Source organism: Amblyomma mixtum, chromosome 7, assembly GCF_055824585.1.
Source record: "Amblyomma mixtum isolate Tamu chromosome 7, ASM5582458v1, whole genome shotgun sequence".
NCBI lineage: Eukaryota > Metazoa > Arthropoda > Arachnida > Ixodida > Ixodidae > Amblyomma > Amblyomma mixtum.
Genome location: NC_143018.1, coordinates 87,345,606 through 87,364,331, shown reverse-complemented (window position 1 = coordinate 87,364,331; position 18,726 = coordinate 87,345,606). Strand labels below are relative to the sequence as shown.

Here is an 18,726-nt window from a genome sequence, read left to right as displayed (position 1 = left end):
AGTTCCGCCGTCAGGCAACCTTAAATCCGCCTCGTGCGGTGGAAGCCTAACTTGTGGCCCTTTTTCTCGCAAGTCAGACAGCCGGCAAAACCGGGGTGTCTGGTCAGCTGTGATACTCTGAAGTTTTCTCTTCGGAACGAAGGATCGCTTACAGTAGTTTTTCTTGAGACACGCTGGTTAGAGCGTACGAGTCTTGAGTCCAAACTCTTCACTTTGCAGTGAAACACGAACCACCTTTGCAGGCTGAGTGCTCGAAACTAGGTTGCCCCCGAAGGGGCGCAGCGTGGTTTGCGGAGCCTCCTCCAAGCGCACACCCCTGAAGAAGCCGGGCGCCGGACCGGGGGTGGCTTGTACCCATTTTTACCGGTGGGTGTCCGGCGGTGGGTTTCGAACCAACCACCTCCCGCAGCCGAAGCGGACGCCCAGACCACTAGGCCACGACGCCAGGTTGGCGCAACAGTGGGTAAACGCAGTTCGGTCCATAAGCCTGCATTTCCTCCTTATCGTACCCTCGCCGCATAGTCCAAGGCCTCCGAGATGAAAGTAGAGGTGGCCAGCACCCGCAAGAATCTATTGGGAGAAGGACCCCACTGGGACGGCCGCAGCTCGACGCTCCTCCACGTTGACTGCCTTGGGAGAGAGCTGGTGCGGTACGACCCCGAGATCCGCACAGAGACAGAAGTCATCAAGTTGGGTAAGCCACCTCTGACCTGGACAGTGTGACGCGTATCGATTACGTATGTTAGACACCATGCAGTATGTGTGTCGTATTCATCTTTTTGGTTCAGTCACGCACTAAAATAGACTCGTGCTGCAAGGTTTGGTTTATTATTGTTTAACGTCTCAAAAGGACTCAGGCTATGAGGGACACCGTAGTGGAGGGCTCCGGAAATTTCGACCACCCGGGGTTCTTTAACGTTCGCTGACGTCGCACTGTACACGGGCCTCTAGAATTTCGCCTCCATAGAAATTCGACCGCCGCGGCCAGCATCGAACCCTCGTCTTTCGTGTCAGCTGTCGAGTGCCGCAAGGCGTTTCTTTGATCAGTCAAGCTGAGATCGATGGGGCAGATTATAGATTTATTTAGCAGTAATGCACCTCGCTGAGAACCTGAGGAGATGTGGGGTCCAGCAACCGAAAATTTAAATTTATTGCATATTAAACTAAGCGTCCACCATGATCACTGTGGGTGTATGGTGCATAACGAGCAAATAGACATCCACGAAGAGGATAAACGGATGGTTCTGTTCAGCGAGTCTCCGAGCATACATATTGAGTAACGCTTTATTTAGGCCTTAAAAACTAACTTTAAACATAGTTTATGGCCCAGATACGTCCACTTTCCACAAATAACACACAGAAGTCAGCGGCCTGACTTCCTGCTCAAAGTCCTGGTAGTGTACAACAACAAACTGCAGTTATGTAGCCGTCTAACGCAGCAATACAACGTCGCGCCATTAGGAAACCGAAGGACAAGTGAGATTGTTTTCAAATCTTACTTTGTAACATCCGTGCCCAAGTCTAGCCCCGAAGATAGCAAGAGGCACAGCTTCGCTGTCCTGATGAGACGGAATGGTTAGCTTGTTGGTATGTGTTCACTGCGGGTGCAGTAGCGTGAAGAAAAAAAATTGCAAAACTTAAGCTCGGCCTCAAGGGTATTCGGGACGACAACGTTATTAAGTCCCTCCGCCGGCCTGGAGTACTGTTTGCATATCACTTCACACACCTTGGCACTGTTCTTTATTTTATTTTTATTTTCTACCACAAGACCCACATATCCTCCCTGTAACCTAATGGAACGATCTTTCCTCAGTGGACGGGAGTAGCGCTCCTAACTCAGCCCTCCAAGAGGCATTGGTTCGGGTCCCAGTGTAACAGGCACTACGTAATGGTGGCGGAATGACGTCACGAGCCTGTTGACCAATGATGAACGTCATCACTGTCGCTGTCTTTCTAGTGGGTCCATACGCGGGGGAAGCACGCCGGGTTGAAAACCGCGCACAAAAACCCGCGCACGAACAACGCGCACCACACACGCGCGCCACACATGCGCGCCACACTTAATATGGCAGGGGCCGCACCGTAACACGGCCCCTGCCTACGACGATGAAGCGGGTAGACCAGCGCCGAAGGAACTGGAGCTCCTCCAGCGACACGAGGTCCACGCACGCCTGGGCGAACATGCGAGCACGCACCCGCCGCAACATGGGGTACATGGCCCTCTGCGGCCGTCCTTGTAGAGCCGCCGCACCTCTCTGGCGCCACAGTACGAACGCCCCGACACAAAGAAGCATACGCACAAAAGGGTCGCGGAACCTTGAATTGGGGCCAAGGGTCGCCCCGAACATTCGCGACATAAGGACCGAAAATGTCGTAGCTACCGAACACTCAAAGATCGCGTGTGGCAGATGTCGAACTGCATCAGCGATGCACAGTTGACCTTGCCTAAGTAGGCAGAGGTGTATTCTCGAGCGTATCGCATACTGAGCCACTGCCGGCGCTATTCATACGTCACGGAACCGGGTATCGTTCTGCTGACGCATTTAGCCAGCAGTACGGATAGCCATCATTTTGCTGTGCCATCATTAATGTTTATTGTCGACATTGTATTTTCATACACAAGCTCGACAACTGCTGGGGTAGCGTGGATTTCTGGCTTCGTCTTGATGCAAATTGCTCTTTATAGGAATAAAGAAATTGAAAAATGGTTTTGAGGAAAGGAAATTCTCTCGCACATCGGTGGACACGTGAACCACGCCGTAAGGGAACAGGTAAAGGAGGGAATGAAAAAGGAAATACAGGACGAGGTGCTGTAGTAAAGTGGTGGTGGTGGTGAAGGGAAGGGAAAACTTTATTTACACTAATGGTTTTTCCTGCAGTTTGGGGGCATCTTCAGAGACGTCTTGGTTCTACCCCCAGGAGGTGAAAACATTTATTAAGAATGAACAGGAGGTATGTTTGGATCAGCCCGTAAGGGACCGATCCTTACAAACACTAGGTGGAGGTCCCTAGTATGGGACCCCAGTGGCGGTGGCCGCCGCCCTGGCGCGCCCAACTAAGGCTTGTTGGGCCTGTGAGTCGTGGCAGCCGAGCAGGGTCGCCTCCCAGTCCTCCCGGGTTGGCTTGGGTATGGGGGGAATAGCGGGGTTGGAGGGGCAGGCCCACACCATGTGGTAGGTGTCAGAAGACACTGCACTACAGTGCGGGCAGCTGCCGCAACAGGAGGGGTCAAAATGTTTTAGCGCTGCCGGGCACAGCAATGTATTGGTGAGAAGGCGGAGAACGAGCCGCTCATACGCCTTCTTCAGGCCTTTACAGGGGCTAGGGTAAAGGCGATGACAAATTTGATAATATATCTTTGAATGTATAGACCGGATTAAAATGATCCGGAACAATTCCTACGACCTTGGGATCTTTAACGTGCACCAACATAGCGCCTTTCCGTTTCGCCTCCATCCAAACTCGTCCGCTGCGGCCGGGTTCGAACCTGTGAACTCCGGCACAGTAGCGGAGCGCTCTAATCATTCAGCCATCATCGCGAGTTTGGAAGCACGGCAAATAATATTTTTGGTACCAGAACAACACGTACAGAATATATATGGCATCTTTATTAGCAAGCCTATAGGCGGCTAACTTGGACTAGGTTCTTCCTGGCTTCAGGGTCTGGTTTCATAGATACTAATTTTGTTTCGTTAGGTTTAAATCACGTTATATTTGTGATGCCCTTAACAGCTGGAATGGACCATGTCTTCGCAAAACGGAGACTATGCACATGTCTTTTTTTTTGGAATAAAAATTAGGACACATATGAACCTGTATTCAGGCCCGTTTAGTGCGAGAGACTGTGTATTACACTCGCCATTAGTGGATCGCAACACCGAGCATATGAATGACCCACGACCGCTAGAAACCGCCCTAGAAGTTGTATCTTTCCCAAACAGTATCAGCACTGTGCCTATGGTAGGCCATGCTCACGTGATATTCCTGAAGAATGGTATCAAGGGTGGCCTGAGCTACGGAAGACGTGTGGGTGCTTACGGGACTGCCATCAGGGTTAGTGTGTCCACATACATAGGCCTCGACAGTGGGTGGTCTTGGGAAGTGGCGAAGCTCTGAGCAGCTATTACTGTTACTACCCCGCCCCAGTGAAGAGGGAAAATTTCAGGAGCTGTGAAACTGTTTTGTTTATTTTTATTTTTTATTTATATATTTACTTATTACTACCTGAAACGCCCCATTAAAATGGTATTTCATTAAAATGAGATTTCAGGGCACATGGTTGATTCCACGGATGATATGAACGACTGTGGTTCGGAATGAAGTACGACGGCGTTGGCCAAGTCGTTCCAGTCCTTTGCTGTGCGAACAGAAAAAAATGATGACAAACGCTCCAATTTCCGGGCAACGGCCTTCTAATGGTGCGGATGGAGATGCGATGGACAGGGCTGGTATCAGACTTTATCTTGGGATGATAGTAGAACTAGTGAAAAAGGCAGTCTTGCAATAGTACGGCTGTTGGCTGAGTTTGTAAGGTGAGCATTACGTTTTAGTTATCTGACTCTTACATGATAGGAATAGGCCGAGTAGATGAATCTTGCTGCGCGGTTTTGTGTTGCTTCTAGTAAGTTAGAAAGTTTACTTTGATACTTGACCCAAGAACCACGTGCGTATTCTAGTTTGGGATGAATGAACGTTAAGTAAGCTAATAACTTCACTTAAGGGGTGCTAGGTGAAGAGTTCGCCGAAAATAACCGAGAACGCGATTAGCTTCGTTAGTAATCTGCGCAATGTGATGTGACCAATTGTGATGGCCTGTTAAATGAACGCCTAAGTATTTATGATCAGTCGCAACAGTGATTTTGTAGTTAGAGATAAAGTAATTTGAGGACGGTTGGGAGTGAAGTCGATGAAAAGATAGTAATGATGTTTTCTTCACGTTTAAAAACGTTAGCCATTTGTCACACCAGGTTGTTACGCATTCAACGACAAATTGCAGCAGTTGAAGGTCACTGTTGTTGGTTATTTGGCGGTAAATAACCTAGTCATCTGCTAACATGCGCACATAAGAACTATGTTAGCCGGTATGTCCTTTATGTAAATAATGAATAGAAAGGGCCCCAGGAAGATGCCTTGGGGTACCGCGATAGAAGTTCAAGAAGATGTCCATTTATTAGCCAAAACAAACTGCTACCGGTCGGTCAGAAAATTCCGAATCCATTCTCTGCATTTGTTTAGCCTTTTTTCTGGTTTACTTTCCCTATTGGAAATTAACTTTTGAAGCGTTTGAAATATTTCACTGCTATTCCTTGGCTTTCTGTCCAAAAGTGTTTTTTGTGTTGTTGCCAGATCCCGATTCAGAATGGGTTGCTGCACTTAACACCGGGAATTGAGCAAATAGACTCGTATTTTGTTCTGTTAATCGAGTAGGTAATATTTTGCACGCAGAGCTCTTTTGTGCAACGTTGCCAAGTGTCTGTGCTAGGACACTGCCATGGGGGAGATGCCGCATCTCTAATAGTTATTTGTTATTTAAATCACAAATTTGTCAAGATATCGGTGACCCTTTCCTTTGCTGGAGACATTATTTCCTTTTATACATTAACAGAGCCCTCATTCAATGTATAATTCGGACTCATGAGATGCATATGTCACTGGCCTCCTCGGCAACACAGCCCTGAATATGAATATGCTACGCCGATGGGCCTCTAAAGGCGAGAAAGCACAGCAGAAAAAATTCCAACTCAACAACGATGCCGCGCGACATTCAAAAATCATCTCTTAACTCAATAACTGATACACAACATTATTTCACACAAATTTAGTACAGGCTACAGTTATCAGGCTATTATGAGCGGAACTTGACAGTACTCATCTACAATACAACACAATAAAAACAAGTAAACTGAAGAAGTGTGCCTCCGAACTGCTAGAACACACAACGAAAGATGGCAGACAACTTTCACATATAATGAAACAAACTGGAGAACTGTTATCACAATAGAGTAGAATATCAACAAAATATTGACATATACGTTCATATTCACACTTTTCAAGGCACACCTTAGCACCTATATTTCCATTCCATATTTCCGTATCCCATACAATACCACGGGCCTCTGATCATGCATACGAAGACGAAAAGTGTGGTGAGGAGGTCGTGTTAGCCCCGTGCGAACAAATCAGCCACTGCCATAGCTGTCTGGATTTGTTTCGCTTGCACAGTTTGTTTTGCTGCAGTATATTCGTACAGAAATATATACAAAATTCAAGGCTCACTACTTAAACAAGCGTTGGAGCACAGTTTCCTGCGAATATATTTGCCCTCCTGGGCATTATGAATACTTAAAAACAAGGCACGAATGCAGTCAGTAAGATTCAGTTTGATGATAACTTCAGCCATCACAGTACCGGTAGTAATCACGGGATATGAAAAACGATCGATGTTGCCAGATTGATATAATCAGTGAATTTCATTTGCGTAAGAGCGTTAGATTGTGAGAGGCTCAACATAGTTAGGAAAGAATGCAGCGTAGGCGTAGTTGCTATTGGTCCGTGGGATACAGGGCTGATGCAATACACACCAAAACGATGCCTTCAGTTTGGGCTCGCTGCTTTAGCGGGGTATGCCTGCAGCGCACTATCCCGAGGCTTATCAGAAAGGCTACCACCAATGTTAGCAAAAATGCGGTCAACAGTGTATGGGCCACTTACATCGCTTTATTTTTAGTGCCAGTATATCACCTCTTTAGATGCCCGTGTCTACATCCCCGCAGAAGGCGACGTGGGCAATGCCATCCCGTACGCCGAAAACAACCGCTTGGTGGCGTTGTGCATGGAGCGAGGCGTCTACCGGCTTAACCTGGACACGCGAGAGAAGCAGCTACTGGTCGAGGTGCAGGACCCCGAATCTACGGTGCAGACACGCATAAACGACGGAAAGTGCGATGCCAACGGACGCCTGTGGCTCGGTGAGTGAGCGGTCGTACCCTGCATTCGAATGCCTTGATCTTGGTCTTCGCCCCAGCATTAGGCTGCCGGAGATACCGGTGATTCTGAAATGACGCGTATAGCTCTGCATGCCCATTGGTTTCTGCCTGTTAGCTGAGAGAGCACGCTTTATGGCCCAGTATACGCGGTTTAATGCTCCGAAACTGCACTTGCGCTACGAGAGGCCATATAGGACTCCTGCGTCTTCTTTCCGGCTACCACGGGTTCTACTACCCTCAGTTGTTCCACTCCGATGCTTTTGTAAGTGGTGTCCGATACATAGTTTGCTTCTGGACAAAAACATTTTTTAACAAGAGGGCGGTTTTGACCGCAATTTTTCATATAATGTAAGATTACAGTATCTTTGTCCTTGGGTATCTTCGGCGCAACCTTGCTCTAGCACCAAGTTGTCTCAAATCGCTGGCTTACAAGACTTTCGTCAGACCTAAACTTGAATATGCTAATTCTGTCTGGGATCCCCATCAGACTAACCTAATTAATACCATTGAGTAAGTTCAGAATCGTGCCGCCAGGTTCATCTCATCCGACTACTCCTATCATACCAGCATCTCAGGTCTGAAATCACGATTGCAATTGCCTACGCTAGTCACCCGTCGGAACGCAGCACGTCTCTGCTTATTTCACAAGTTCTTCCACAACTTTCCCGAAGCCAACCAATTAATTCCACGTGTGCATCGCATTTCCCGCCATAACCACCCGAACGCTGTTTACCCTGAACGTGCACATACCACCACATTCCAGCAATCATTTTTCTTAAAGACTGCCCGTGACTGGAATGACCTCTTTGCTGAAGTGGCCACCATCATGAATCATCGACTCTTCAAGACCACTATCGAGGAAGCCGGCTATAATTTTCAACGTAATTTTTGTCCATTTTCTTATTAATGTATATTTTTTTTTGCCGTGTTATGCCCACCCCTCATGTAATGTCCCGAAAGGGACCTTTGAGGAATAATAAATAAATAAATAAATAAATAAACAATATATGCGCAGATGTCAGGTCAGCAGGGTTGAATTTTTTGTATAACGTTTTTGCAGTCGTCAAAAGTGTTCCCCATTGGTTTTCTATGTTAGTCTTAACTGCTCTGTGCGATCGATGGAAGCACTATAAAAGAAAGATTTTGATACCTATCGGGAGAATGGACCAGTACCCGAAAGTTTTCCCATCATCAAAATTTTTGTCCTCGAATTCAGGTCACGTTCCGCAGAAAAGTGCTTGAGGACGGTACTTTCTGTGCAGTTGGTGATTTAAGTGTTTACTTACCCAGCGAGCAATGGCAATGGTCCTGGAGGACGGTTAACCGCTTCTTTGTGTCTGCAGGATCGATGTCCTCGACGGGAACGCAGAACCTGATACCCGAGAAGAACAATTTTTGGTCCTTCTCCAAGGGACAGCTGAAACACAAGCTCGGCAAGATTTCCTTGTCCAACGGAATAACGTGGACAGGCGACAACAGAACCATGTTCTACGTTGACACGGTGCCCGGAAATGTCTACGCCTTTGACTTCGACCTCGCCACGGGTGAAATTAGTGAGTGCACCAATGACCGAAAGTCCTCGTACCTTGAAGTCTCGCCTGTTAAGACACTAGAACTCCTGTACATCCGCAGCTGAGTTAAGAGGCTTCCAGGTGGAAAGCTGCGCGGATGGCGTAGCTTTATGTCAGGATGTTCACACATTTTTTTTTATAAGAAGGAGAAGTTAAAAGGAGGTGTTGTTAGGAGGACTCGCTACATTTTAAATCCATGTCCATGACTTCATCCAGTACGCAGTAGCGCTACACCATATCATAAAGGTCCCTCCAATATGAAAGGAACGACCAGTTTGCGTAGCAGGAGGAAATTTTTTGTTATTTCTTTGTTGAATACTTTCTCTGCTAACTGACTTTCGGGTGTTATACACCAAAAAAAAAATAGTTTGAAGGCAGAAGACAGTGTGCTTGTCACGCGTAATTATAAAGTAATAATCAATTGAATGCTCAAACTTTCCTTTCATATTGTTGTGATCTCTATATAATATTACTGTATTTCTGTGCTTTCTGCTTTAGTCGGAAAACAAGTACTGGACAGTCCAATTTTTTAAGCCGATTCCCCAATGTGGATTAGAGTTGTGATCCGGGAGTAATTACCGATTAGCGTTTCTCGAATCATTTCTCGAACCACCTAGTGAGTCACTCGCCGTACCCTCCGCGTAGACACGCGCAACTTTCTCATTGTAACATCTAGGGAAACTACTTGTTTTTCGAAGATAGCGCATAATTTTTGCAGTGATGCAATGGTTGAGCAATGCGCCACCGGTGAACCTTGTGCGTGCCAGGTTGCTCTTCCCGAACGACCAATAATTAATTTAACTCCCACCTGCCAAGGTCACCGCAAGGTCACCGCAAGGTCACGTGACCTGGGTGGCCCACCTGCTTCGTAGATTGCTTGTCAGGGGATTTTCCTTGGATTTTTTTTGCTCACGGTCAAACACGATGCCGCCGTCGGATTTCCTGGGACATGAGCTCCTTAACGCAGATTGCGAATAATGTCCTAGGAAATTGTAAGACCTTAACGAAGGAATGGCTTCACTGCTTCACTTAATCGCGGGAAATCGGAACTCAGCACCTCGTTTATCAACGTACGAATGATTAAGCCTATGCATTTTAAGCCCATGCATCGAAACTAATCCCGCCAGATTTAGGCAGCTAATAACAGACCACTTGAACCAACTATAGCTACTTCCCTCGCGATTCTCTGCCTGCAATTTGAACTGCTTGTGCCATTGCGACCCCCCCCCCCTCCCCGCCACAAGTGTTTTCCCACTTATTTAATTTCCGCACATTTTAATGTTTAATTTTATATACTACTGCTTTGCCTTATATATTCTGTACTATTTGAATTACCTGACGCTAATTGCACGTCAAACTTGTTATTCTTGTTATTTTTTGTTATGCTTTTTTATGTTTACATGCCTTTTTATGACCGTTTCACACCACAGTCTCCCCCCCCCTTATGTAATGTCCCAGACGGGATCTTTAAGGGTTCAATAAATGATGATGATGATGATGATGATGATTTTCTTGATGCCCATTCGAGCTGTGCGCGTAGTTTGAGCACAAATACTTACCACATGTGCAGTTCGACAGTCACAGCTCCGCAACTGCTCGGGACAATGTTTTAATTACATATGGCACTGAAAGAACCAGCTGGGAAGAAAACGGACAAGGCCAGAAGGAGCGCATACAGATATGCTCCTTCTGTGGCTTATCCTGCGTCTTGTTTCCTCTGTTTCTTTCAGTGACTGCAGTAAACCAAATGCCTCAGCGGTTCGTGTTTCTTGGCTAGACGGCGATGCGTCTTATGGAGTGCTTATCTGACCTACCCGGAAAGTATGCTTCCAGACTAGCTATCCAGACTTGCTTCCAGATAGGACACATGTTAGGTCGACGTAGAGGAGAAGACCTCACACGCACCACTCATGTATCACTGATGTAGTGATTGCACAGCGATTTCAGCGGTCGTCCTTACACGGGTCTATAGTGGTTTAACTCGGCGCCTAGTTTCATGCGCGAGGGCCTTCGCAGGCAACCGCCGAGTCCTGGTTGACTTCAACAAGACGCCCGGCTACCAGGAGCTGGGAGTGCCGGACGGCATGACCATCGACCTCAACGACAAAGTCTGGTTGGCCTGCTTCGGAGGCTGCGCCGTCGTACAGATTGACCCGGAAACTGGTAGGACCACTGTGTGTTTGTCATGCGATGGAAGTCAGGGGAGAAATGATAGATCCCATTCTTAGTTATGTTCCAGCATTTATCTGCCCCAGTGAGCATTAGTCAAGTCACATTTGCTTTTATAATGAAGTCCTCCCCGTAAATATTAAGCGCCCGTGCTCACGCATCAGCCGATGGGATAACTGAAGTATCCTGTGAAATCCATGGTGTGGTTGCCTGGCCATCAACGGGTATAGGTGCAGTGACTGGTTAAATACTGAATGACGGATCACCCGCTGGTGCTATCTCAGCGTGGGCCGTCAGAGATCGGCTGCAATAAGAGAGTAATTAATCATTGACATCCACCCGAACGCAGCCACATGGCTACAAAGGAAAGCTATACACCTTTATTCAGCTCCACAGCTGCACCCCCCCTTTACTACAAATCTACTCCACCTTGGGGGATTCCCCTAAACATTTGACCAAGGATCGGCTGCATATAACCCCGGTACGTCCCCTTATGTTGCACTGAGGGGATCGGACGCACCTTAACGAGAGCTACCATATTTTTCAAACGATGTGGAAGCATGATCTTGCTGCGCTTGGGTGATTCCGCTGCGAGCGCATCAAAATGACTGAATGGAACTTAGCTTCTAATGCCAGGAGGTGTAGCTGCAAACATCTGCTTTTCCAAAAAAAAAATCATCTCACGTGATCATTGCTTCCTGTCACTTGTGGGGTTTTTAATTGGGAAGAAATAAATACGTTTCCTCCCCGTTTAACCACGGCTGACACAGTTCGAAATAGCCGAATCCCACCCCATGATCGAGTACGCTACCGAGCGCACGCCGACCACGGCGGGCCTTGCTCTCAGGGAACAAAGAAATGGCACACTGGCTGACACTAACAAGACATTTATCGCTACAACGATAACGCCAGCTAGCAGCAAAATACGCTGAGGAACCGAGAACGTCCGACTCAACAGCACGATTAAGAGCGAATGCCCACGCTAGGGCAAGGGGGAACTCCGAGGCCGGACGGGACGAGCTGCGGGAGCATGTTCCCACCACGAGGCGCCCGCTGGCGAAGAGCGGATCACTGCTCCGAACGCGGCCGAACGCGGCCAAATCCCGAGCCGAAGAGGTACCCTCTCTCCCACGCGCGCGCTCAGTAAACCCGCCATCCGTGGCGCTCGTGTCGCTGCGACGCCGGCGCCCTCCCTTGTTAGTTAAAGTAACTATCACGGCTAAAAAGATGTATTGCGGGGAAGCGAACCACAGGGGACGAGGAAAGCGCGTCCCTACAACCCCCCAACCTTAAATAGACCCATGCGCCTGCAAATACATGTTATGGAGGAGTCTTCTGGTCTTCATGCACTTGAGGCAGGTCTTGCAGCCGTATTCCGAAGGCGGCGTGAAGGTCTCCGCTGGGACGACTCGCATGGACCGTGGACTAGGTTTTCCGCAGGCCAGGATTCGGCAGGCCAGGATTCTGCAGTAGTCGCCAGGGTAAAAGCAGCCGGAGGAGACTGCTGACTGGTCTCGCCACGGCTGCCCCGGATGGATGCGCCAAACAGGATAAGGCAGTTCCGTCGCAGCAGGCGGCAGTGAGACGATGTGCACATGGCACCAAGCCCGGGTGGCTCCGCTGGATTTGTAACATTGCCGAAACACACTCCGCATGCCTTTAACGTAGGTTACGGGAGGGGAAACGGCGTCCGCAAGGGCCTCGTGGCTCAATGCTCAGCTCACTAGCAAAACGTGTCGGGCGGCTGTGCAAAGCAAAGTTCGAGTTAACAAAGTCATTTCTTGAGTTGAACGCGACTGCTCAGTTCATGCTAGGTTACAAAACGGGTGGGCAGCAAAGCGCACCCCCTCTCAACACTATGGTCCGATGGTCGTGTCTCTTGCAACATAATGCAGGCAGCTCTGAAAAGCCTTAGGCCTAACTTCCATGATGACAACGACCCTCAAAAAAGAGAGACCCAGAACGGGTTACGTGCGCGCAGCCGCGAGGAGACATTAGCTCTGTGGGGTGGTGCTACCCCGCTCACTGCACGAAGCAGCTTCTGAGCGGTCGGCGCCCACCGTATCTGACGGCGTCGGAGCGTCCGGTGCCCAGCTGCAATACCAGCGAGCTCGTAGCGGCATCCGTGGCCCCAGGCCACCCGGCTCCCGTAGCCGCGACTACCGGAGTCGTAACAGCGACAGCAGAGAAAATATATACAGAAAACTCGGACCACCCACGCGGCTTTCGCACTTACTCTGCGGACGCTAGGCCTCGCGCTCCCTCGATGCGTACCAAGTGCTTCTCGTGCTGAAAAAACTCCAGAGAAAACTTGACGCAAAATGTGCTGAGCATATCGAAAAGTTCAAAGATGCTGCAGTGCAGTACACCTCGCACTCGAGAAAGCATGCCGCAGATCCTAGCGACCAAAATTCGCACTAGGCTTAGCACTTGTCAAGTCCGGACAAAGTCCTTTCCTCGAACCGAACAGACAGTCATCCAATGTTCCAAGAGCAAGCCCCACGTTGGGCGCCACTTGTGTGGTGTTTAATTGGGTGGAGGTAAGTACGTTTCCTCCCCGTTTAACCGCGGCTGACCCAGTTCAGAACCGCCAGACCCCACCACGTGATCGCGCACGCTACCGAGCTCACGCCGACCACGGCGGGCATTGCTCTGAGGGAAAAAAATAACGACATACTAGCTGACACAAACAAGGCATTTATTGCTACAACACTAACATCAGCTAGCAACAAAATACGCTGCAGAACCGAGGACATCCTACTCAAAAGTACGGTTACGAGCGAATGCTCGCCCACGCTAGGGCAAGGGGAAACTCCGACGCCGGACGGGACGAGCTGGCGGGAGCATGTTCCCACCACGAGGCGCCCGCTGACAAAGAGCGGATCACCGCGCAACACGTTCGAACGCCGCCAACTCTCGAGCCGAAGAGGGCCGTCTCTGCCACGCGTGCGTGCAGCGAGCACGCCATTCGTGGCGCACGTGTCGCTGCGACGCCAGCGTCCTCCCTTGTTAGTTAAAGTAACTATAACGGCTAAAAAGGGTACATTCCAGGGAAGCGAACCACAGGGGACGAGTAAAGCGCGTCACCACGCATTGTAGCTTCTCGGTCAGAACAATTTACGGGAATACAAAAATGCCGAAAATTACTGCCTTGGTACGCCATCTGAGCTGCTAAACACAGGAATTAACCTTGTATTCTTGGATTTAGGTCCCCACTTAGGCTTGCCCTAGTTAGTGTGAATTCACTGGCATTGTAGCCAGCACTTCACCACAAGTATAAAAAAGGAAACTTGAGCTGTTCTCATGTCTAGCTTTCCTTTCATTGTCATTGTTGTGTCACGCTGCCTTCGCTTTCTCGCATCTCGCTGGGCGCACGCGCATTGACCTGGAAATACTGCCCTTATTTATAGCTGCCCTCGTTAGACACGTGCTCACTATGCTGCTGCCCGTCTTGGCGTGCTTGAAAGTGTGAAAACAGTTTTAACCTTAGTCCCCGGCTATGCTTTCGGCTGAGAGCGAACTTGTGACTGGTGCGTAGCGTTACGACTTCATGGATATGAATTGGAAAGAAGGATGCATGATTAAGTTCTCCTGTGACCGATAGCGATGTACCCCAGGTGTTTGAGCATCAAGCAATGACTATGTGTTCATTCCTGCAGTCCTGCGGGCATTATTTTTTGTTTTGTTTTCGTTTGTTACTGAACATTTTTTACCTCTCGGATGCCACTTCTAGCTTATCAACCATGCCATATTATAATTTCGAGCAGCCAGGGTGTTTAACGTGGAAGTGTATCAACCCGCACGGGCTTCGCTGCCAACTTCGAATGAAATGCTACCAACGGGAAAGAGATTCGGAACCATGAACTAATTCTCAGCACCAACAACGTCGTGTATGGGCGTTCACTCACCGGGGATAAAAACATCACTACGAGGCACTAGATGTCGCAAAGCTGTAGCGGATGCCGAACACATTTAGCAGAGAGCTGAAAAACGGCGAAGTTGTTTTCGATCACGAAAATAGACCGAGCGCACCTGCCTCAACGGGCCGCCGAGGCCACATTGCAGTCGATAGATGAGCTAGTACCCTTCAGAACAAAGCTTGCCGCGCGGTCATTTTCCTGGGAACAAACAGGGCAAGCGACAGCATTTAACGGGCACATAACGTCACGGTTCTAACTAACGATTACGCATAATTGCTCAAACACGCACAGCGCTCACTACGCGACATTTCCTGGCGGGCGCTAGCCAGGCTGCGTGAGGAAAAGCGCCGAGGTCTAGAAGAGAGGAATTCCGTTCCAAGTTTCGCTCATTTGCACCCCTTGGTGTACGCACCCTGAACCGCTTCGAGTGCCCGAAGAGCCGACGGGCCTTTTACCTTCGCGCGAGAGCAGCACTTCGAACCCAACGTCACTGCGCGTGCGCGAAGGTTGCAGCCTATGCCGTGCACTGACGTGCAATTGTGGACGAGGAAAGTTTAGAAACCTAAGCCGCATTGACATGGATCGCTGTGGTGTTGTAGCTGTTGTTAATGTCTGCTGAAATGTTGTTCTCATTTTCCCCTTCTGAGACCCAGAGGATTATGCTGTAACACTCAAATGGATGCATTAATAAAAAAATTGAGAACAGGGCACCAACTTCTTGACGTTAATTGCTGATTTAATTGACTGAGTTTTATTACATTCAGTTCTTACCGCAAGCATCAACGTCATCGTCTTTCGCACTACACAGCACGAGAAGCTTGTTCTCATCTTCCCACGTTGAGTCGCGTTAGGCCAGCGGAATCAGGTGCGGCGTATCCTAACCCTAACTGGCTTGCAGGCGTGGAACGACAACTTAAGGCGCGTGTGGAACAAATACTAAGCTTAACGCTCACCTTAACACCGTAGTCTAGCACTTATTTGTATCTAGCAGATCCTTCGTCGTTGTCTGTTCAACATGTTCTGACTCTCGTTGACCATAGCCGGCTGTGATAATCGGTCCCATGTACTTACAGTCATAGAGTAAAGAAAGATTATGGGCTTTCGGTTCCAGGAAAAAAGAAAATACATACTTTTTGAGGTCCGGGAAAAGAATTTACTAAAACGCTATTTATACCTAACGGCAGACATGTTGTATAAGATGGAGTGAATAACAGTCTATTGGGAAACACAGCAATGCAGCAAAATTGTTGGTAAAATTTCGTCCATGATTCTCCGTCACGAAAGCTTTTCGGCGGTGCTAATGAAAGCGCCTCTATTTCAACAAAAGGCCGTGCGATTAAATCCAGAGGCCTTTAATGACGAGGAATTCTCCAGCGGTCATTGGGCAAGAGCAGAAATAAACGCACGACAGCGTTTGTCTCGTCCGTGTCTTTCTCTCCTTGTTCATTTACCGCTGGAAAATGCCTGAAATATTAAGCCGTGAACAAAAAACACAAATCTTTGCTCACAGCGTAATTGGTAGGCCGGCGTCTTATTCATTACGCAATGACCACCTATTTACCATCATCAGATATCATGCATTGCGTACAGTAAAACAATGAGTTGCAATCTCACTGAGTAAGGACCCCCCAGTTCTAAGCCTTTGGAGATTTGGTGCATGTCCAGTCGGGCCCAAGATTTTGTAGCTTGGTTGTTTAACGATTTTCTGGTTACACCATTTGAAACCCTTTCAACTGCACGTGAGTTAAAGGGGCTCTGAAACGCCTTCCCAGGAGAGAACATCCACTCTCTTAATCACTGCACTGTGTTGCCATGAAAGCCTTAGCCAAATAATACATCTCAACACGCAGCAGAGAACCCACAATCACGGGCGAAAGTTGGAGAGCCCTTCCCGGCGAGTTTTTCATGATGTTACCTTCCTTCGTTGCTCGCACCTGCGTATGCAAGTTGCAAGGTGGCTATTGGTTCGATTCCTTCAGACGTCAGGCATCTACTATGCCTTATAAAAATGATCCATAGACAGTCTATAGACATCTTATTGACTCCATTGACTTCCTATAGATATTGCTTTTTGTCTATTCTTTATTTATTTATATATTCATTTATTTCATAATACTGCCGGCCACTGCTTGGCCCAAGCAGGAGTGAACTTGCATTGTTACATAACCAAAAGAATAAAACCAAAAGAATAAACTTATACAATATTAGCAGCACACGGATACAAAACATACATATAAGCAATATTAGCAGGTAAGTAGACGATTTAACGCATCAGAAAAATTTTGCGAGGAAAAAACAGATTCCGGTAACGAATTCTAATCTTGCACTGTTCTAAGGAAAAAACGGTATTTAAAACTGTTAGTTTTGGCGAAAAGGGGAGTAAGTGAATGTTTATGAACGTTCCGAGTCCTTCTCACTAGAGGACGCTTAATGCACTCCGGAAGCTTCAGTTTATTTTTACCTGTTAAACTATATACTATATTCATATACTGTGTATAGAGAAAAGTCTACTAAAAGTGTATGGCAATAAATCTATAGATTCTCTATAGACTGTCTATGGAATTTGTATTGCCTATAGACTCTTGTCTATAAACATTCTATAGACTTTATAGACAGAAGTCTATAGAGACTCTGTAGACTGTCTAAAACTTTTTTTGTAAGGGTATGGCTGCGGCTAATAAGCAGCGTAGCTCCGGTGAAATAGCGCCCACCTTCCAGCGTGCATAAAATAACAAGAGTTAAGGGCACGAAGACACTGAAGTTTGAATTTTATCTACAGATAACTCAGCTTCTACCAAGCGTATTAAAAAATTTATTCCTGGGCAATAATCGTGAATCGAATCCGGGTGCTTTGATATCCCAAGCATACCGCAACTTTATTAGAGCCCTTTGCACCGCCATCCTGCTCTTTCATAAAGCTTTTGTTTGAACAAAGAGGAACAGAAATTCTTGAAAATATGCTTTGTGAGTTATCCAGGTCGCTTCTTCGGCTTCGAAATACCAATGTCAGCGGTCATAAAAAAAATGCGTAAATCTTGTGAAATCAACGTCCTAAAATGTGGTAGTCAAGAAGGTAGATATTCGAAATTAGTAAACCAGCTAACAAGTTAACGTGATCCTCTTTTTTCTGATGTCCGCCAACACCGGTATTACAACGCAGCAGAAGCCATCTCGGTATCTCAAAAAGCCTAGTTTTTAAAACTCTGGTTCTCCTTCGGTGAAACAGCTGGTATACGCAGCCCTAGAGACGTTGCGTGATCGTATGACGCACTTTACAGCTAAAAATAGGTCTGGCAGCAAGTGGTATCGGCATTCTTTTAGCCCCTTATAAAACGTCATGTGTTGGGCGCTCTTTAACAGATGCCTAGAAGAGTTTTGGACTGCAGAAACCAATAAAATGCTCAAATTATTCCCAACCTTAACACGGAACCAGAGAGCAAAGCGTAAGCTACTCACCTTCGCTGCCTGCACACTCCGTCCCAGAATGTGAGGCCCCGCCTTTAAGCAACGGGGAAATTCAGGTTTTTTGTGTTCCGTAAACTTTTTCGGGAACCTGTGCATTGTCCTGCGCTCGTATTTCTGCGCGAACCACAAATCAATGATTGCCTCTTTCAGAGAGGGACGAAGCTGATTTTTTCACCCTCTCTTTTTTTTCCGCACCCATGCAGCCAAGATCCTGACCAAGGTCAGCTTCCCGGCCAAGTACACGTCATCGTGCTGCTTCGGGGGCCGGAACTACGACACGCTGTACGTCACTTCCGGAAGCTTCATGCCGGATGCCACGAGACCGGAAGACGGCCGGCTTTTTAAAGTGACGGAGCTGGGGGTCAAAGGCAAGGCCGCGTACGAGTTCGGCGGCTGACACGCTCATTGACAGCTAGGAACCTGCAATGTGCGCTGATCATCTTTGACACCTGGGAATGTGTTATGCGCGCTGAACACGTTCTTCTCCACACCACATCACCTTTGTTACCACCGCCCTCTCACATGCGCAGCTTATTTTCATGCCTCTCTTCTTTCCTCTCATTAAAATTCATTTCCCTCACTCTGTTTTTTCATGCCGTCACCATGGCAACGTTC

The 18,726-nt window shown here is 47.8% G+C and overlaps 1 protein-coding gene across 1 annotated transcript; it reads left to right on the top strand.

Moving 5' to 3' along the window:
• Positions 1-537: 537 nt before the first annotated feature.
• LOC149336730 (regucalcin-like) lies at positions 538-18,508 on the top strand. Its single transcript, XM_089554763.1, has 5 exons — positions 538-694; positions 6,774-6,968; positions 8,330-8,539; positions 10,574-10,720; positions 18,315-18,508. Exons 1-5 carry the CDS (start codon positions 538-540, stop codon positions 18,506-18,508), a joined length of 903 nt encoding a protein of 300 aa, XP_089410889.1.
• Positions 18,509-18,726: the final 218 nt, after the last annotated feature.